Source organism: Calidris pugnax, unplaced genomic scaffold, assembly GCF_001431845.1.
Source record: "Calidris pugnax isolate Ruff unplaced genomic scaffold, ASM143184v1 scaffold314, whole genome shotgun sequence".
NCBI classification, from domain to species: Eukaryota; Metazoa; Chordata; class Aves; order Charadriiformes; family Scolopacidae; genus Calidris; species Calidris pugnax.
This window is the reverse complement of record NW_015091027.1, coordinates 130,297-152,079: the sequence shown is the minus strand read 5'-3', so window position 1 is coordinate 152,079 and position 21,783 is coordinate 130,297. Positions and strand designations below refer to the sequence as shown.

General features: G+C 48.2%; 1 protein-coding gene across 7 annotated transcripts in view; it reads right to left on the bottom strand.

The window, feature by feature from the left end:
* Window positions 1–21,783, bottom strand: part of ANK1 (ankyrin 1) — a 62,925-nt gene extending 41,142 nt beyond the window's left edge. The window contains exon 1 of one of the 7 annotated variants that reach the window (XM_014955915.1): window positions 21,463–21,783. In XM_014955915.1, coding sequence (XP_014811401.1) covers window positions 21,463–21,588 — 126 coding nt within the window. In that variant the 5' untranslated portion in view covers window positions 21,589–21,783. The remainder of the gene's footprint in view (window positions 1–21,462) is intronic. The other 6 variants (XM_014955911.1, XM_014955909.1, XM_014955908.1 and 3 more) reach the window with 6 other exon arrangements.

Genomic DNA, 21,783 nt, shown 5'->3' with positions numbered 1-21,783 from the left:
AGACACGCAAGGGAGTCACACCGATTGTTCAAAGGAACAGACCTCCTGGAGACCGCTCCCATCCCACCCTCTCCTCCGGCACCGGCTCAGGGTGATGCACCACAAGGCGATGCTCCTGGTTGGCAGGAGCCATCCTTCTGCTGGTGTTTCACTAACCCCACCTTGGATCCGGACGCCAAACTGGTGCCATCTTGACAAAGCACTGGGGGACTGCAGGGGAGCCACAGGGCTCAGTTTCTATTTCTAGCTACCATTCACCTGGCCCTTTTTGCCAGTTACAAGTTCAAGAAAGCCAAGGCACTTCTTCCAGGCACTGGGGCCAAAACAGTGAATGCAAGACCATGAGGTGTTCACACCTGGAAGAGCCTGGGCAGCAAACAGATAAATATGGCCTGTGAAACTGCAGCTTCAGAGAGAAAAAAAAACAGCTCTGCCAGCTGTATCTCCCTAGGGAATTCCCATAAAACAGCCCAGCCCACCACGGGGAAAGCTTATACCAGCTGACAGGCAGGAAAAGTAGATCAAGATAACCTGTTAGGATGGAAAAATGCTTTGCATTACATAGAAATCGAGATTTTTATGCAGAGCAAAGGCCACGTTGAAACATAGAGCAAAGCAGTCCTTACCTCATTCTGAGGAAAACACCTTCCCCTTGCCCAGTGCAATTCAGCACTTCCCTGGAGGTCTGGATCCCTCTGGTATTTGAGCTATAATAGACTCCACCTCCAGTGCAGGTAGAGCTCAAAAGTTAATTGTCAAAAGGATGGGCACTGCAGTTGCTGGCCGGCACACTACATTTGCTCTAAAAGGTGTTGCTGCTCTGAACCTACAGAGCAACACCATCAACGTCTTCGATCCTGCTTTTATTTTTTTTCCCACCTGCATAACTGCATGTCATGAATGTGAATACGAGTCCTCTGAAGACAGGACCTCACCAGGCAGAGCTCATAATCCTATTCAAAGTTGCTGTCTCGGCATAATGCAAACTTTCTCCAGGTCCTGCAGCAACCAGGATAACAAACACAATTGAAAAAGCCCTAGAAACAAGATCTGTGTGCTCCGATCCATTTGGGGTTACCTCCAACCACACCTCTGGGAAAAGCAGTGTGAAGATGCCTGTGAGATGTTCCACCTGTTTGCTAAGACCCTTCCTCTCAGGGAACAGGTCTCTTTGCTACATTAATTGCTGCCCCTCATTAATCCTATTTTTATGAACACTTCCCACTGATCCCTCTACTTGGTCTTATTCACTCGTTACCACCCCACCTGAGGCATCTCTGAAGTTCCCCATTTAACTGCAGACAGGTGAGTTGCATATATCAGTGTTGAAAACCAACACCCTAGACTTTGTGAGCATTTTGTCACCGTTATCTTGCCTGTTAGACCTAGCAGTAACATGTTTGACACAGCTTGCAGTTCTGGAGGAACCAACAGTATGGGCACAATCCTGTCTGAGAAATCAGAGCCTGGGAGAGCTTGAAAACTAACAAATACAGCTCTAATAAATTAATAGCTCTTAATCCAAAGAGCTCTTTCAATTTCCACGAATACACCTCAAAAGACTACGGTCTCAGGCAGTTCCTTAACACTTACCTGTTTCCAGACCCAGAACTGAAATTGGCCGGGTTGCTCATTCCCGAAGAGTTTATACTGTGTCTTCTCCTCAGTGACATCTGAGCATATGAATGTCCCCTTAAAGGCCTCTGAGATTGTACGGGTCAGTGTTGTGTTGCACTCACAAAAGCTAACCCAGAGTTAAACTGGAGCTCTGCAAAGGGAAATGATTTACAATGGACAGAACAGGAATACTCTCTAAGAAAGAGCAAGTCCATGTTGAGAAAAAGTGGCCAAGAGTTACTGTGAATAATAGCTGTCAACTCCCACTTACGCGACTGTGCACCCTCGTGGCCTTCAGGGGATTTTTGTGAGCCAGGGTTCCGGTATTGAGTGCTGTTCCCGATGCTATAGTATCTATCATACCCACAGGAAAAATAATTTCTCCCTCTGCTGTCCTAAGCTGGCTCCTGGGATGAACTCAGCAGCTCTGGTGCCCCAGTGCCACTGCATTTCGGGTTTACACCTGAGTTCATTGGGCAGAGAGAAGCTCTCTGTTAGACATTTAGAAGGAAGAGGAGGTGTCTGAAGGAAACTACTCCTTCAGCTACAAAAAGTTTTGTTTTTTCAAGATGCAAAGTTCTGCCTCTGACCTTTGGAGAAACTCTCCAACTGCACTATGATGTAGCTCCAGAGGAATGCAAGGCTCCTTCCTCTGCGTTGTCGTCTTCCATGTAATTGGAGAAGTGAACTCCCAGCACCAGGGACTTCGCTGGCCACTGTGAATCTGTCCTCAGCTGTTCTTTTCCTTTCATTTAAGGGAATATTGTGTGCAGCAGAGAACCTTAAACACATTGCCTTGGAAAGCATAAACAACCTAACCATGAGCTTCAATATGCTGAGGAAACTGCGTGTGCTTTTGCTCAGGGAACGAAGTGCAGCCCCTTCTGCATTCAGCAGTCTGAGAATCGATGCCAGGAGAGGTCCAGGGCTGAAGTCACTGAAGGAGAGCTGCTCCTCTCTGGGCTGTTGCTGTCACTGGTACACTCCTGGTACAAGGACAAAGGTGCCTTACTCCAGCATGTCCCCTTTCTGCTCACAGGAGAAAACACTCCCTGCGCTCCTGTCACCTGCCGAGGCTTCCAGGAGCAGCTGGACTCCCTGGTTCTGGTCAACAAGCTGTTATATTAGGAAATGTGAATGCAGTTTTAAAGCTGAGTCAGCAACAGAAGCTGAATAATTTAAATTCTTAGCAATTCTGCTGCTGCTGCCCAACCATGGATAACGGAAGGTACTCAGATTCACGCAAGGAGGGATGAAAAACAGTGCCGCTGTCAGGCTGCTTCCTCCTGTTAGGAGACAACAGCAGTGATGTAGGCATAAATAAGCAGATAACAATGCTCTGCAGTGCTGAACTAGGCACTCTGCTGCTGGGAGCAGGCAGTTGGCTGAGCACAGCAAGGCTGGGGCTTGCTTTCCTGTGGCATTTGTGGTTTCTGGCACGGTGATCCATAATTCCGCAGGAATTCCATAGGAGCTGCTGATGCCTCACCTCTCAGATAGCTAATCCTCATCTTCCAAAGTGCTGGAATCATCAGCCATGAGCAACCGAGAAAGCATCTGAAGGGTCCACACTGACACCTGCTCCTCAGCTTTCTGCCTCTGTCAGAGGAGGAGCTATGTGATGTGATCTGGTGGGAGGGGGACAAAGATTTGCACCTCCTTCATTGCAGGGGCTGGAGAGAGCCAATTTACGAGTACTTCTCCCCAGATCAGTCCAAGAAGCAAGCACACAGAAGCACAGGACAAATGAAAACTTGCAAGAAATCCAGTGGACAGGATTTGGAAAGCTTAGCAGCTAATAGACATAAGAAATCTCTTCCCATCGTACCCCTGATCTAAGAAACCATTTCATAGTCATCCATCAGTTCAGAACTATTTGAGCTGTGAGGTTCCCAAAGGAAATCCAGAAATGCAAATTGATTAAGTTGTGTTTCTTGAACTGTGCACTGTTGCCTCCAAAGGCATGATTTTGGAGATGAAGCAGCCTGTTCTCTTACTCCAAGAGCCAGCTGCCTGGTGGCAGTATAACCACAGCTCAGTTCCTGGAGAGCAAGCAGTCTGAGCCCAAAATCGGGACATTTAGGCAGCCTTTAGCCCCTCCCTGGACACATACTGGGTAGACAGACAGCTTCATAACATGTGCCTCTCTGGCATCTTATGACGTGAGTCATAAGTGTTCTTTTTGCTCTTCATTTGGATAAGCCAGGCAATACAACTGAAAATTTCATCACACCAATTTATATTATTTATACTCATTCGGGCACAAAAACTCAGGAAGTCAGGGTCAGAGTGAAGACATGAAAGAGTTGCAGAGCTCCCAAAGGAAAGGAATATTCACGGCCCCTTGTTTATGCTGTGGCTTAGTTATCTGCTATCCTGAGTGCAAGGAAGATTTCTGCACAGACAGAAAGTGTTCAGCAACCTCTGCATCCAGCGTTCCTGTCCACCAGTGGACCAGAGGACGTCTCGCTCACAGGATTAACATCCACTCTTTTTCCCCTGTTAGAGATGAGGCAGTTATGAGAGCAAAAAGCATCACCCAACTCTGCCTGAATCTGAAAAATCCCAGCTCTGGGAACTCAGAGTTTGGCATTATGCCCACAATATGGGCCAAGGGCAAATCACTTCTTAATTACTGCTCATGGTGCAGATTTCTGCTTGCACTCAGGCAGGTACCAATCTGAAAGACGTAACAAGACCCTTGTTGGGCTGTAGATAGTCCACTCCAGCTATTGATCCTGTTGGATCCACTTGGCCCTGCTGCATCTACAAGACCATTGAGAGGCCTCAATGCTATGCCTGTTTGGGGATCTCAGGATGGAGAGATACCCAGCACTTGGCTGCAGTGCATGCCTGCGGGCAGCACAGACTGACCTCCTGTGCGAGCAGATGAATGCACAGTCCCACCTGGCAGGCTGTGCTCTGCTCCTCTCGGAAAGAAACCTTCTGCTCCACTGCTGAGCATCGAACGAGAGAGCAAGAACTCGGATCTGACCCCACACTTTCAATGTACCTTCATTCTCAGCACCCACCTGGTCTCTGGGGTCTGCAATGTACCTGATGCCATGGTCTGCACCAAGGTCTTCTTGCTCAGTCACATTAGTTCAGAACTTAAAAACCACTTCTGTAAACCTCTTCTGATTTGTCAAAATATTTTCTTCTGTGCTTGTATCAGCAAGAAAAGCCTTCAACCTCCAGGCCCTCTGTGAGGTAGATCCTGTCACCTGCTTCTCCTGTGGACCTGCCAGGTTTCCAGAGTTCTGCTGGAGCTCACAGAGGAGAGGAGGAAGTCTCTACTTTAATATTTACAGCAAGAAACAGAACCAGCTGTACACCTGTGATTTGATACAGACATTCTCTGGAGTTTGATGAAGGGCTCAGATACCAATAATGAGGCAGGAAGTTTTGCACCAGAAAAGAAACTAATTCCAATTTGTGTTCACACCACAGTTGGCTGCAACTCGGTCGACTTTTTCCTCTGGAGAGACCTGGCATGTAGCTGGGCAGAATTAACAAAATGAGGAGGATTAGCAAGAAACTTGGTGGAATTTTAAATGCAACCCAGCCATTTGTAGGCAACATCTGTGACATCTAATTGATCTGGGTCTTTAGACACCCACCTCCTGGGAGCTGGATAAGCAATAACTGGGTTACACCATCAACAACAAAATCCATAATAGGCATCGCAAAGAATATGTGTGAAACTATAAAGTGCTAGCAAAACCCGTCTGTCACTAATATTTGCTCCTGGGGATTGTTCAGTGAGAGTCATTGAGATTATAATGAAATATTTATACTGCAGCAGCTCACAGAGCAGGACTTGTCTCTGCTCTTCTGGCTCCCGTTTAAAAAAATACCACCAAAAAAACCAAACAAATAACCCCACAAAAGAAGAAAGAAAAAAACCCCAATGAACCCCAAAATAAACAAAGCAGTAACTCTTCAGATTCCACCAAAAGCAAACTCCACACTGCCCACAATACAACATCCTGCACCTTTCTCCAGTTACTGCAATGCTCTGAAGAATAGTTTGGCAGATCTGCAGAAAATCCACTTGAAATCTTGAAACCCATGAGTTCCATTTAAGGGTAATTAATGAATGATTCAGAAGAGATGTGCACATCTCTGTTGTATGCCCACAGCCCTGCTCTCGCTGATCAGCATTTAGGATGATTTCATCGCACAGTAGCTTTTTCGAAGGTCTAATTCAATTACATAAGATGCCTCTAGATGAGAGAAGCTGAGTCCCAGAAATACTCACTCATACAGTACTTCGGAAAGTGCGCAATTCTGCAGAACAGGAGTGAGCTCCTGTACCCACAGGACAGAGCTCTACTGACCTCACAGATCTAACGGGCATCTCACTATTGTTCTAAAATTGAAGGAGATCAACTATTTTATTTCTCCCAGTGGACCATTTCCACTGAATGTCTGCAGTATCAGCACTTTTCCCTGGCCTCAGCAGTAAAATTTTGGGAACAAAGCCTCTCTGGAACCTGCCCCTCAAGGGTCTGTCAGCCACCATACAGGAAACGTGGGGGAGTCTTCACTGGCCACCTGCACAACACCAGTACAACAGCTCCTCTCCACAGCCAGACTAATGCCACATTTTCACAGTGTTTAAAGCTCATCTTTATGTTCACTCCTGGAAAATGACTGTATCCCATGTGTGGAGCTGCAGGGGACAGAAGAGGCACCTGAGGCATCCATCCCCAGGGCAGGCTCACCATAAGCATCAGGCACCTACAGAGTCAATGCCTGAAGCAGGGCTTGCTGTCTCGCCTCCCTGGAGAGCCAGTGGAGAGGAACAAGAATTTCTGAGGGTATAATTCAGCTGACCTACTTCCACGTGCGGTGCAGCATGGGAAGGGCTCCCTCCTTCTCTCCCTGACCGGAGGGAGCCGAGGTGAGTGGTGCCAACGCAGGGACCTACACCGCAGCCCCCTGAGCTGGGCAGACCCTCCCCTTACATGGCAAGGGATCCACAGGCAGCTCCGGATGGCTCATGCCCACAGTGACCCAGGACCTGGTGTGTGATGCATCCCTGCTCTGCCCCAACACACCCAGCAACACAATCCCATCCCAGAAACATCCAAATCCTCTCAGCTGCCGCTGCCATGGCAACGTCAGGGAGAGGATCCGCCAGCCTTTGATGTGCTGATCTGTTTAAAGCCTGCAAAATGCCATTCAGAAGCTGTGGCGCTGTGTGGAGGAGCAACTGACTGCCCTGAAGATGGAAGGCTCTCCAAGGAGCAAGGATAAATGCACGCTGGCTGGAACCACTGCCATGTCCTTTCACAGAGCCGTTACCAGCACACTGTTGGTCCTGCACTCTGGCTCACCCACTTAGTGGAGCTTAATATTTAACATCAGACAAGCTGCTATTTCATGGGGTAATTTGGGTTATTAATAAAAAATCCCCCCACGTCTCCCCCAGTGATTCAAAAATAAGATGCTGTGACTCCAGGTTATCAGCACTGGCACCAAGTGCTGGGAGCTGAGCACCCGGGAGTGGTATGCAAAGAGTAGTTAATGGGGAATTGGGAAGGGCTGTCACAGGCCACAGAAAAGTCAGCAGAGCCAAGGAGCAGCATAACACTGTCCCCATCTCCCACTGCATCACAGGCAGAGGAGGAGGGAGTCATTCCAAACGACAAACAGCCTGTGCGAGCCCCAGAAGAGCAGGATGCTTGATCCCCTCCCCAGCAGCTCACAGAGATCCCCTGCATCGCAAGGATCCTCCAGGCTCAGGAGTATGCACAACTGCTTACCTTCAAATACGAATACTCTTATAGCATTTAGCACTAGGATTCCCTGAGGCTTTGCAAAAACCAACGCTGTCAGTGCCAGGAACTGCTAGACCTGACCCTGCAAACCCCATGTTCTCGCTGAGCTACCAGGTCAATACAACCCAAGATGGTCTGAAATGTGAGGGTACACAAGATTTGAAACATTTGAGGGGATTTTATGCTAGACTTCTGAAAAAATTTCCTTGACAATATGAAACATAGAAACCCAAAGTAGTCTCCTACAGAGAGAACATCTGTATCCATTTCCACCACTTGCATTTCAAGATTCAACCTACTCCAGAATTGCAAAGTTTCCTCTATATTCATTTGCCTCTCTCTAAACTAGTGTTCCCATATCGAGAGTAAGACCTTCAGCAGACCACAGAACTGCTGCAGAGAACTCAAGGAACTGGAGAAACGAGGGACTGGAAGGAAACAGAATGCAATTACCTGAGAAAGGTCTTGACTTTCACACACGTGTACACACACACACACACACTTTATTGAGAAAAGCATCACGGGATCTTTGACAGGATAGAGGATGCTGGATAGCCGGCTCACCTAAAACCTTTAGATTTTCTCCTTTTAATTTCTTGGAGTATAGGGGGAGTCTAAGCACCTGGTTTACACTGAATACCCTGGCTGTGAATGCCTGTGAATGGAATGAAACAGGAAAGAAAATCCTATGAATTATTTGCTCTTTGGGCTTCCTCAAGTTCTTTTCAAAAGAAAAGAGGACCCATCTTCACTTGCCAGCAGGTAGAGATTGAGAAACATGTTCCAGCCAGGATGCCCACCGTGGCACAGATGTGAAAGCACAGCGGTTTCATCGCAGCTGCTTTGGTGCGTTACCCCATAGTCTGGAGTGTGGGCCTGCTGGAAGACTCCAGCATTACAGTCAGTTCTCCTACCTCTTTGCAAGCCTTAGTGCCTCTTCAAAGTCACAACATCCTCAAACAACATGTTTGTACGCATGTTTGTTCATGCTGGTCTTCAAAAATATAGCCAAAATTAAGTCCAAATTAGGTCCAAAATTGTTTTCATGGTTGGGCACCCAAAGAGATACCTTAAATTTCTGTTGTTTCCTGGAAGCTTCCAATCATATCACTGGCATGTCATGTACGTCTTTTAATTAAAACATAAAAATTATATACGTGTATTTTTTAGGTACTTTTCATGATTAAACAAGCCTAACTTTATCTCGCTAACCTGCTGGCAAAGCTCAGCAGTAAACAGCAGACATCTTGAGGGTGGGGAGACAACTGCAGCAGCTGCAGCTCGAGAGGACAAAAAGTGCATTACTTGCTTAGTTTGGGGTTTTTTTTCCAGAAATCTCACAAGAACAATAAAGGAAGCTCTGCTGAGCTCCTTTTTTTCTCCCAGTATGTTACAATAGATTCTCTCTGTCAAGAACAAACTAATGGTTTATACGGTATTACTGGGCACCCTCCATTCTGCTCCTCTGTGTGCAACGCTGCAGCAAAATGGACAAAACGCACCACCTCTGCAGAGTCTGTTCAGATGGAAACTTCCAACATGGAATGTCCCTTCGCAGTGAATGGACTTTATATCCAAGTCTTGTGAAGACGCTTCTTTGCTATCGCAGCCGCGAGCAGAGTGAAAAATCAGCTCGCTCCAAGAGTCCTCACGGTACACTTAGCTCTAAAGCATGACTTCAAAGCAAAGGGAATTAGTGAAAGATGCCAGCTCCTCTGCCCAGATATCTGCAATTTACCCACAGCGTCTGTGGCAGTGCAAGAAATGCAGAATTAACATCCCTTGTGACCGCTCTGCTGCTGATGGTGGTGGTGCCACGTCGCCTGTGGGGAGGCCCCACAGGGAGCTGCTGCTGATCCCTGCTGAAATGTTGTCAGGAGACAGCAAATGCTGCTGCCTCGGATTTTGGATGGAGAGAGGGTGATCTTGCCTTATTGAGCCGTTGGTGGCCTTGGAGAACTTCTCTGGCAGGTCTGAGAGGCGGACTCACTGTTGGCAGGGATGAGTGCACAAGTTTTGAGAAGGAGTTTTGCTGATACAGTACTGATAGGCAGCAGATATTTTATACTTTTGTCCTGTGATACTGCAGCTCCTCTTACTGCAATCTCAGCTCTGCAGCCGTTTGACAGCAGGCTTGACAGGAAGCATTTTTCACGGCACCCAGAGAAAGGGGGTCAGCCTGCTGACCATCAGTTGCTCTTTAACAGGAGCGCCTTGCTATGCATCAGTGCGGTGGCACGTCCAAGCTGCGTGTAAAGAGAGCTGCTGTGCCATGCTCCACTGAGCAATTCCTGCTTGGACCAAATCTACTGTCACCCCGAGCTGAGATGATTCTGCCAGGAAAAGAGCTGAAGAATGAAAAAGCTTAGAAAATTTTAGCCTGCAGGCCAAATACAGATCCCATGCAGGCATTTCCTAGAGCCGAAATATCCCCATGCCAAAGGCAGCAGCCCACAGATATTTCTGTTTCAGCATTAAAGATGGGAAGGGGAGCCATAACATTCCTTGCTGCAGTGAAGTCAGTTCAACATCAAAAGTCAATTAGTTAAGTTTTCCCTTTCGGAGAACTCTCTAGGACACCACCACCCCACACTCTGCTCCCCAAGCCCACTGCCAGCTTGAGTACTTTCATCTACCACAAGGCAAATGGAGGGGGGAAAAGAAAGAAGCAAAGAAAGAAAACCCAAACCAACACCTCAAAACAAAAGAAACTCTATGCAGGGATTCCTAATTCAAGGACACTGGATTATTAAGTTTAGCATCTTATTTAAGAACATGCTATTTACTCCTATAACCAAATCCATGGAAATAATTTACAGTAGAACATTATTGATTCAAATAGCAGAGTAAGAACCTAGGAAAGGAAGAGGTGCATATGATTACAGCACACAGTAAGAGCTCACACTTCTATCATTGACAGAGCTCAGCTGATTCCCAGACAGACCAAAGGAAGATCCCTTTTAACTCTCTCCCCTCCCCATTCAGATGAATGGAAGAAAGAGCTTGGTTGGCGTCTCACCTCTGCCTACGGCTCTGACAGATGCTCTCCGCTGGAAGCATGTACAGCCCAAAGCAGCTATTTCTCTGCTCCATCACTACAGCTTGTGTGACACTGGCAAAAAGAGGGACAGCAGACTTGAAAGAATTTGCCTTGTGTGGCAGTATATTTTCACAGTTTTGATATGTTGCATGTTAAGATTTTGCTTCTCCCAGCCAACTAATACAAGGTGTTAAAAAGGTTGGTAGTTTCTGAATCTTTCCACATGCTGATAACACCAGCTTAACTTTGTTTTGAAAAGATTATAGAGAACAATGAAGCAAAAGAGACTGTCCTGCTTTGGACTCTCCAGTTCCAAGAGCAAAGCCAGTCATGTTCAACACCCATCCAAAGTACCAGCACAAGAATCTCCTTCTTTGCAAATTCCTACGTCAGAGCGGCCAGATACACAGCAAAGCAGACTATAGTACCTCCAGCAGCACAGCCAAGGCATTACTCCAAGAAACAGCAGGAAAACCTCACCACTGTGCACCAGAAGGCTGCTAGACAAGAGGAGCTAGCAGGTTGATGGTACAGCCTTATGAGATTGCCCAGTACCCTCTGTATTTGCATGAGATTCCAAGGTCTCTGAGTGCCATTCACAACAGTTAACCTGTAAATGACAACTTAAAGCTGGGCTATAGAAGAAACCAGCATCTACTGTTCAGCAGAACAGTTTCTCCAAGCAGAGCGATGTATGCATGTTTGGACACAGCTCTCAGTGCCTGCAACTGGGAACAGAGGAAGGAAAGCAAGCTGCTGAAGTATCTGCAAAGATAGTGAATTTAATAGCAGCATGTTTGGAGGTGGAAGGGTCAAATGCTTGGAAAGCCAAGTACAGCATTTCCCACAACACTCACCAATGGCAAGGCTCTGAAACCCTGTGTGACCAGGTTCAGTTGATCAGAGAGCTCAGCAGACAGCTTCGTCCCTGTGAGGTGATAGTACAGACACTACCCTCTACTCGCTCCCAGCATGTCCCTTAAAACAGATGACAGACCCTCAGAGTACATCCCATCCAGTGCGTCAGGGTGCCAGGCATCTGCACTGCCTCAAGGTCCGTGAAAGCGCCAGATGACAGGGGGCAGAACTGGAACGAGATGTAGATGGAGCAATCACAGTGATGGGTCAGCATCTTTGCTGCCCGTGGCCAGCAGGCAGAAATCTGCACAGTGCTCATGGGGAAACCACAGAAAGGGCAGTATCTTCCCTGTGCTCAGAGATGCTCTGTGCAAGTCGGGAAGGGCACTGTTAAAGCTGAAACTGCCCTTAGCTCACCCCACACCTGTCTGTCTCACCCACCAAACCAGCACATTCACATAGCATTTATCTTATTCTTTGTTTTGTGCTGTAATCAGCAAGTCCTGGGAAAGACACAATGCTCACCATTCCAGGCATGGCATCATGACAGAACTAAATGGACTCTGAATACACTATGCATTTCCTGCAGAGTATCTGGAAGCCTTAAGTTTTCTGGACAAATGACACTGTAAAAAGGTGAAAATATTTATTATTCTTTTGCAGAGACCATCAAATTAGTTAAAAGTCTAATATAGTTTATATTCTGCAAAGGATTTCAGCACACTGGCCTCTGCCTTTCCCATTTAAAAGGCCCAACATAGGCACAGGAATGCTCCCTACAAGCCCTGAAAAGTCCTGTCCCCACAGTGCAGTGACAGACCATAGCCTTCTTTTCTGCTTGCTTCTTGCTGCAGTACCTTTTGGCTTGAACAGGAGTCTTCTCAGTGACCTGGACACACGCACACACAAACACGCGCGCACTCACTGTCTCCTTCTTTCCTCATCTCTGTATAAATATAGAAACCTCGTCTGTTTTCTAAATGCTCTCCCGCTGCTGCATTCTCTCCCTCCGCCTCCCAAGACACTTCAGCGCATACCTGCTGCTTTGTTTCTGCTGTAGATTTTTCACTGAGGCTGCCACATTTTGAAGCCATAGATTTCACATAGTCCCCTACATTAGCAGCCCCTACACAGAAATGTACAGCTCTGGCTTAATGTTTCACCCAGTCAGCAAAATTTGGTTTGCAAATAGGAAGGGAGCTTGAATTTTGCTGCTGTTTGCAGCGCTGTGGCTCAAAACATGACATAGTTCAGCTGTGAAAGGAAATGTAAATTTTCAGATGGTTCTGCCATACTGAGCAGAACCCCTATTCTCCCCCCTTATAGAGAGAAGGTGTCACGAACTTCCCTGCACCCCGGAGGTTCATCTAAGATTTTAACAAGGCTGGTCTGAACAATCCAGGGCTAACGCTTTCAGAATCTACCCTCATGGCATCTTGAGAGCTGGAGGTGAGGACTGCTGGAGCGATGTAAGTAGGGCAGGGAACCCAGAAATCTCTGCAATCCTTGACCCATCCTTCCATCACACCCCCAGTGCTGCTGCACCTTCCCAGACCAGCACAGAGAGGGTACATTTCTGAAGAACCTTGACATACTTAGACAATTAAAACAAATTAGCATAATTCAGACTAAACTTCTAATTTTAGCACTCTGTAAAGCTGCTTTCCTTTGAGCTCAGATGTAGCTTGCTGTACCTCAGCTTCAGCACACTACATGCTGCTTCCCACCGTGAATAAACTGAGCCCCACAGGCTGTCGAGCCCAGGACTTTCACAAAGGGCACTCTCCTTAGTGTCTCATCTTCCTGAAGCACTTGCTCCAGAGAGGGCTCACCCTCACGGCAAGCGCCCTCCTGGGCAGACACCTTGGCCACGGGACCAGGCGCTGAGGATGGGGCACAGTTTGAAAGCTCCCAAACCAGATTTCTGAAAGCTACAGGATTTCAGACGTTGCTCACCTCATTCCAGTACCTTGATAATGGGTGGGCTCACCAAGCACATATAGATGCCATTATTACCTGAATAATTTAAGAGCCTGCAGAGCAGCAGAGCAGAATGGCAACAGCTTCCCCGCAGTGCCTCCTCCCCATCAGCAAGTCCCCGCAGCAGCAGGGTCTGCTCTGACCTGACATGCCTCCTGCCCCAATGCCTGTATTCTGATATATTTTGCTGTATTTTGCTGTGTTCTGCTGCTCTCCCTCCCATCACAGTGCTGCATTTCCCTCCTGCCTGGAAATGTCAAGAAAGGACACAGGCACAAGCTCTAAAATGCCGTGCTGGCTACGTACTGTACAAGCTGTTCTTCACTTACAACTGACTTTAGTATTTGTGTACAACTATTTACTGGGAAAGGGATGGACTTCCCAAGTCAAACACGGTTCATTATATATTAGCTCACATTATCTGAGAGACCAGGCTCTCTTGGCACCACATCCTGCAAAGGGCAAAGCAGACAGTGAAAGAAGAAAAAGATAAACACGAGAGAGAAACTGCTACCATATAAATGTTCCAATTTTTCTAACTGGGCCACTTGAGAGAGCTCCTGTTCTGTGCCCATTGCAACAAACGATGCAGTGAGAAACCGACACTCAGAAACTCTTGTAACCTCCCCACTGTGAAGTAACACTGAGATCAGGATAATTTCTGCATTGCTGTTTTCCCCCCTACACACAAATATGCCATGTACTGTCCTCTGCCATCCCCCCCCCCCATACCTAATGCAAACACTGGAAAGAAAATAAAAATGCTGGGAGCACAGATGCTCCCATTATAACCAGTACATGTTCATTGCAACCTAATAGGAAAATGCTAGAGGGTGATTGTGAGCAGCAGCGAGTGAAATTGGACAGAGTTCAGTCAAAGCTAAGTTTGAAACAGCCTGTTCTTCCTGCTGACTCTACACCAGGGAGACACAGAGAGAGATGGAGTGGAAACCTTAGTGAGTTGTGAGACAATATCCCCTCACAGGTCTCAGAGAGCAGAGCGGTACGGTACAGCGTAACACTGATGCTTTTTTCAATCCTGACAGCATTTCCATTCGTACAGGACTCCAGTGGCAGGTCAGATAAACAGCATCAGAGGAAGTCATCATCACACACAGCCCCTGTACTTCCCAAGCAGCCTAAAGCAAGAACTAAATATTTATTAAGCTTCTATGAATCAGAGGTCTGAATCTCCTGACGGTGCAGCCAGCTGACGTAATCCTGCCCAGATCCTGACAGGACTCGATTCCCCAACAACCTTGGCAGAGCCTAGAGGGTCACAGTTACCTTGCAGTCACACAAAGCTGTTCCCCATCGGCACACCGGGCAGAGGTGGGGGGCAAATCCTCCATGATTGCTCCCTCCCTCAGTGCGCCTGATCCCTTCTAAAGGAGCTCATGCTGTGCCTCGATTTGCCAGCAGCTGCATATACGAAACAGCTTCCCAGCTTTACACACTGGACATTTACAACAGAAAAGACTCAACACTGGACTGCTGCCTTGAACCCAGCACACATAGCCCACAGGAAGGTTTAAGATGACCCTTTGATTTGCAAAATCCTTTTGAAAGCCTACATAATAGCCAGATAGCTAACGATTGATCCCATTCCTAGTCACACCGTTTAATTCTTTGTCCCTCTGATTACATTCAGAGTGGTAAAAGCTGGGGCTTCTCTGAGTCTCAAGGCTTTGGCTGTCCTGATATCCCATGCCCCTTCTCTCTCCATTGCACAATAACATCATGTTCCAGGCAGAAGGCTCCAATTCCTTTGCAGAAGAAATGCCTCAGACAGAGAATACTGGAGCCCACACACACAATCCTGGCTGCAAAGAGCTGCTGCCAATGGTTGGAGCATCTGGTGTCCTCATGGCCTCACCTTGTGCTGATCCCAGATGGTCCTGAAGGTGCCTTCTTCAGTGCTGTGCCACAGACAAGCTGGTGAACTTCTCAGGGAAAGTGCCTGCATAATTGTTGCCCTTTCAATGCAAGGAGGGGCAGGAGGATTTCTGGCTGATGGAACCAACAAAACTTTCAGTGGGAGACAGCAGAAGCTGCAGCTGGAGCTGTTGCTCCAGGAGCAGGAGCTTTGTGCTCCAAGACTCTGCAGGTCGCATGGTCCTTTCTCTTGCTGGTGAGCTCCAGCTTGCAGGTTAGATATCAACACAGGTCCCAGCAGCCAGTGAAGCCCTGGGTGGCTGACAGCCACATCACATCTTTGGCAGGATCTACTGCCACAGAATGCAAGAATCCAGATAGCCCAATCCAGCAACTGTACCAGGCCAGACATCCATGGGTGGAGTGCACAATGGTGCTTGGAAGTCCAGTTATCCTGGAGATGTTCCAAGCCACCTGCAGTCCAGGTCGTCTGAAATTCTTTGCCCTCTCCTTCTGTCCATCAGTATCTTCTCTGCAGCCCCTCTAAACCCCATGCCACCTGAAGGCTGCTGCTTAATGACAGCCCTTGGCAAGGATGGCACGCAAGCAGAGAGAATACCCCAAGTGGGTTCTCCTTGGCAGCACTCCAGCAGTGATTTCACACCCCAGGTTCTCGTGTTTATTGCATAATTCTCGCAGAGGTGTCTGGGTTTTCCATCTCAGGGATCCTAAGCTTGGACTTAAGTTCCACCCTTATACAGCTCATCAGTGAACAGCAGGGAGTGATCTCTTTTGCATGTCACACAACCATGAGCATGGCCACCCCATGTGACCATTCAATTGTCCTATTAAGGAACCATCTGAAATTGCTCTCTGTCTGATTGAGCTTGTACCTGCTGTTCCAAACCCAACTTGACTTGGTCTACTTCCCACATTTCACTAGCTTCCTAAGAACGCAAAATTTCTTCAATGCAAAAGCATTCTCATTAGCGTCCTCCACATTGCCTCAATCTTCTCAGAGCTGCCTATCCAGGATCTAGCTCCTCTCCCAACTCACCTAAGCTTGGAGTTTCTTCTGACAGTTGATGTCAGCCAATTATGTTCACATTTATTCCTTACCCATGCTTGAGAATACAAAGAGAGTCATTCCATCCTCTGTGCTCCCTTTGCCCTTTCCCACTATTTCATTCCAGCTGCTGGAAGAGCTTTCTCCACCGCAGCTTCTGCCAAACAGAAACACCTCTCTCTCTTTCCCACCTATTTCAAACCCTCTCTCACACCCTCTTGTCTCCCTTCTCTGAAGCACCCTCCAGCCACTCCTGCTGTGATGTATTTCAGTGTGTAATAGTGAGCACTAAAATATCTCCTCTGCAGCGTGCAGGAGAAACACTGCACCAAACACGGGTGCCAGCCTGCACTGTGGAGTCAGGAACCCTCAGACTGGTCTTGTGTACTGTTTCCTGCAAAAGGACATTTAGAAAAAATGCAAGGAGTTTTATGCAGAGAGTTTCTTACTAGGAATCATTTTCTTTTACCATTCAAGTCTGCATTGTGTGAGATGCTCTACAAATCCACAACAAGAGACTGTCTTACCCTTGGATACTTGCAAGAAAAAAAAAAAAACTAGACAGGAGTGGAAATAGAAAAGTAGTTTGTTCCTCGTTGCCCCCCTCCATCCCCGCCCCCCCCAAAAAAAAAGAGAAAAAAAAGTGGTAAATTCAGGCAGCCCTGTCCTCTATCCTTTAGATGTCCAAGCAAAACTGACTTTGAACATACTGAGAGAATGTATCACATCTTTCATACCAATAATTTATCATTTAAACATTGATAGCAATTATCACAGAAATTTTCATCTGAGCTATTGGTTAGATCGTTATTTAATCCAGTGGCCACAGTTATGCTGCACACAGACTGCACATGCTTTCACACGTGTACTCGAGGAGTTCTTTGGACATTATTAGCCTTGCTGCTGCTGAAGTGCTGTTGGTGTTATTTGCTGCATAGTGCTCCTGTCATAGATGTTTTAGGGGTTCCAGCATCCAGCTCTCCCACAGCTGGTATCTGCCTCTCTGTACTCCTCGGATGAAGGTCTCTGCCTCTCTTCATGCTTGACTGGACGTTTGGCTGAATTTGGTATCAGAATGAGTGTACTGCAATAGGAAGAATTATTTTCATAAAATTATTAGTTTTTGTTGATTAGTCTCAGCCAAAGCAGATCCAGTTGCAGGCTCTGCCAGCACCAGCAACCTGCCTCAGGGCACTCGGCAGAGCTGACAGTTGCTTGTGGATGTAGGTTTGAAACCAAGGTCGAGCCAAGTACTCGGGCCACAGTCCGGGGGTTAGACATTTTGGGCCCTTCCTGACAACCTCTTTGGTGAACACTGCTAGTGCTTCCAGAATTCCTGGAAAAGGATTTGGTCCATTTTCTACCTTTAATGCGTAAGCACAACAAGACACATGCAACTTAAAGAGGACTCGCTGGCAGTGTGTTCACATAACAAGTAACAGACCTGCCTCACAAATTGCATCAAAACATCACATTCTCAGAGTGTGTTGTGCTGCTCCCCACTAATCCTGCAGAAGGCAGGACCATACCTGTTAAGTGACTTCCATGTGAGGGTTTCTGCCTCTCGAGGAGCCTGACCACAGCACCTGCAGTGAAAGGGAGCATTCTTCGCCATCACGACTCCCCAGAACCACAAAAAAAGAGATAGCTGCATCCAAAGCACCAATGCTGCTGCTGTCGGTCACCACTGGCCTGTCAGTGCAGGTGGCCACACTCAGGCCACACTCGGGCTCCATATGAGCCCAGCAGCTGTAACTGAGTGGCTCTGGTCCCTGCAAACTGGCCATCTGAGCAAAAGGCACAGAGATCTGGAGCTGGGATACTGCAGCAGGAATAGCAGGAAGCCAACCCAGATGATGCTTGGCAAATTCTCCAACAGCAGTGAACTTCTGTTATTCAGTTCACAGCCTCCTTCGTTCACGGGCTGCTCTGTCTGCAGGGCGCCCTGAAAAGCCACCAATACATTATGCTACACCCCATGATTCCTCACAATTAGCGCTTGCACTAAATGCGGGAAGGGACGGGATGCTGAAAGCTGCCCTGGGGTCATCCTCAGGCTGAGGCCACCTCCAGCCACGCTGCAGAGCCCGCAGAGGACTCTTCATGATGTGTCAAATAGACAGCTCAGCCCAAAACACAAGTGTGGGGAGGCTGCACAGAGAAGGAGGGTGAGTGACAAGACACTGCTCCTTAAGTCCTCGAAGCAGCCCCTGTCAAATGAAACATCAATTCTTATTGTCTGAGTCACAACGGCTGGGGGCAGGGAATACTGGAGGAGTGACAAGGTTATAGACCTGGACCACCCCTGTGCTGAGAGACAGATGAGAGGCACACAACACAAAAATGGACAGTACAAGGTCAATCAGGTTCTCGTTACATGCTCTTAATACAAAATCCAAGAAATTGCCATGGAAACTAAAAAGCAACAAATATAATCATGGTCAAAGAAGAAGGGTTTTGGTCAACACAGCATTAAATAACAACTCATTGCCTCCAGGTATCGCAGGACACAAGGTTCCCACAGGATTCAACCGTGCAGTTCATGGGACACACAACCACACAGAAATGGCTGGAAATGCTAAAGGATACAAAGCTCTCATGCCTCAAGACATAACATCAGCTTGCATGGGATGAGAAGAAAGTTGTTCTGGGTCTGTTATCTCCTTCCTCTGGCCCTCTCCACTGCTTCGTGCCATGCCAGCCCTCCCCTGGATCATAGGTTACCCCTCTAATAATAACTTGCATTGCAGTGGTGCGTAGCAGGCTCAGTCATAAATCAAGATGCTGATACGCTGCACTGTGCAAACACAGAGCAAGTAAACAGCCTCTGCCTGAAAGAACCTATTTCTGTACACAAAGCAAGAGGCAGAGGAACTGCTGGGGGAGCAGAAGGACCTGGGGACAAAACCGTGCGGAGCCTTTCGGAAGAGAGGCTTTGGACAGACACAGCACGAGCCCCGTGCAGACACCCCGGCATACACAGGTTAAACGCCCACAGCCTCCACAACAAAACAGAATGAGAAACTCCAACACATCCTGGCAGCCATCAGCTTGGCCCCGGGGAGACTTCCACCACCACTAGAGACACTCAGACTTGGGTGGCCAGGGGTAAAAAGACAGAGTTGGCTCAATAGCAAAACCTTCTGGTTTGGTGGTTCTTCACTCCCAAATCGCTTCACAGCCCTCTGGCAACGTGCGAGACAAGCTGCTCCATCAACCTCAGGTTTGAGGGTCCCTGCAGGGAGAAGCCGTGGGCCTGCGGGCAGTCAGCAGTCACCACTGAAGAAGGCAGCATTCGACATCGTGGCAGCGGAAAGACCTCACACCCAACTCCTGCTGTCTGCAGACTTCACCTCTGTCCTCAATGTGCCCACCAACCTCCCCCTCATCAGCCACTCTTTGCAGACACAGGTCACTCCTGGGCTGGCTTGGACTCATGGCCTGGTGTTAAGAAAAGCAAATGTCCCCACACCCAGCTTCTGTTCCAAGAGCAGCAGGAGGGTGCAGAGGAGCTCTGCCTGTCCTGGCCACAGTCACCGAGCTGGGACACCAGCAGGTCCCCCTTCCCAGTACATTCCCAGGGTTCACCCCTCGGGAGGGGACAGCTGAAGATCATCAGCTCCCCCTCAGCCCACCACAGCCCTGCTGGTTTCTGCAAGGAGACCTTGCTCCATGCTCCCCGTGCTGTGACAATCACAAATAGTACACTACAAAAGGCTTGCAAGGTCTCTCCCACCCCAGGGCAGCAGATCCCTTTGGGTGGATTCAGCTTCTCCAGCTCCCTCACTTGCACCACTCCATGTCTTGGCAGGAAGTACGACTCAGGTCTCACACAACGAGCCGGCCAAGAAGGTGCCCTCTCTAGTACCTTCCACCTGAGGAAGTCCAGACACTTTGCAGGTATCTTTGGATTTCCCAACACATCACCAAGACACATGTACACTGTGCTTCTGGGTGGTGGGAGGCAGAAGGGAAGAGGGTGCTTTTCTCAAAGACTCACAGAGTGAGCCTTCACCAGAACAGGGATGAATGAAATCTAGGAATTCCAGCGCCCAGGATCAGCCCAGACAGCCTGAACCGGCAGTTGTCCAGCAGTGTGGCAGAAAGAATAAAAGCCAAAGGGTTTGGTTAGTGGTGCCCGTCCCAAGCATCTCAGCAAGACTCTCCTCAGGACTCTCAGGATACAGCTATTGAGATGCTCCAAGTGGTAGAGCTCTGCTGAGAGGCTCTTGCTTAGAGGGGGCGCATGGAAGTCTCAAAGTCTTTTGCTAAAGGCAGAGGAGAAGCCCACCTAAGACATCCCTATATTGCAACCTCTTCTCACATATATCCTTGATTACCCTTGGTCTTACCTCTCCTCACTGCCTCTGCATTGGTGCATAGCACACACACACCCTCAGGCCCTGCTGTGAGAAGAACATTCAGTCCAAGAGGTCTTCAAGGGGCAGCAAAGCAACGTGCCTGCTCCTGCAGGAAGCCAGTGGCAAAAAAAAAACCTGGCAGTGACTTTCCAGAGAGGAGCTACAGCGTGGAACGGCTGGTGGAGCCCAGGCTCCAGCACATCAGTCTCGACAGAGGGGAAAGACACCTCTTCTTGCTCCTGACCCCCCTTCACCTGCTGCCAGCAGGTTCCAGGCCTTTGCTGAGGGATGGCCCATGTCCTATGCACAAATGCAGCTGGCCATAAGCAGCAGCAGAGCTCAGTCCCCTGAACAAAAACACTTTCTCTGTCAGGTTCCTGCTGCCACTGCACCCCAGTTTCAGTGTCCTGTCGGGGATTAAGCAGGCCATGGGGTGAGACAACACCACTGCTTCTGTACCTGAGAAAGGGGTTGGGGGTCTTTTGCCCCTTTGCTCTGCAGACACAGCGCAACTTTGGGAAACTGCATGAAGCTAGAAGCCAGCAATTTTGTCTTAGAGATCAAATCTGTTAATGGGCCGAGTGAGTCTCTTTAGCTGCCTTGACAACCCCCTCCACTTCCTTTCTTCCTTCACCAGGCTTTTTTATAGTTCTCCCTCTTTCCCCCCACCTTCCCCACCTAAGCTATTAGGACAGACAGCAGATTCCTGGCCCCAAAAGTTGTCCTCTGTTTGTCAGACTGTTTCTTGTGCTGACTGCATATAGACCCATACAGGGACCAAACTGTCCCTCTGTCATCTACCCCACCAAATACAAACAGCAGTCACTGCCACCAGCGCAGGCATCATGATATGGGGCTGCTCGCCCCAGTGCCACTCACCTTTTTCTTCCGGTCCCGAGAGCGGTTCCTGCGCTTGCGAATAGATTCTTCCTTCTCCTTCTGCTCCTGCAGAGCCTGAGCCTCAATATCTTTGATTTTCTTCAGCTGCTTCGCTGCCTGAGCCATGGCCGGTCAGACTGCAGTTCCCTCCAGAGCTCACTTTCCACGCAGCACCCTCCAGCTCCTGACCAAGAAAGTCCCTTCCCTTTGCTCAAATGCTGTCGACCCAGATGAGTGCGAAAGCAGTAATGAGGAAAATAGAAAGCAGTCAGCAAGCCCCAAAGGGCAGACAATGTCTCGGCTGATTGCTAGATGGAGTCT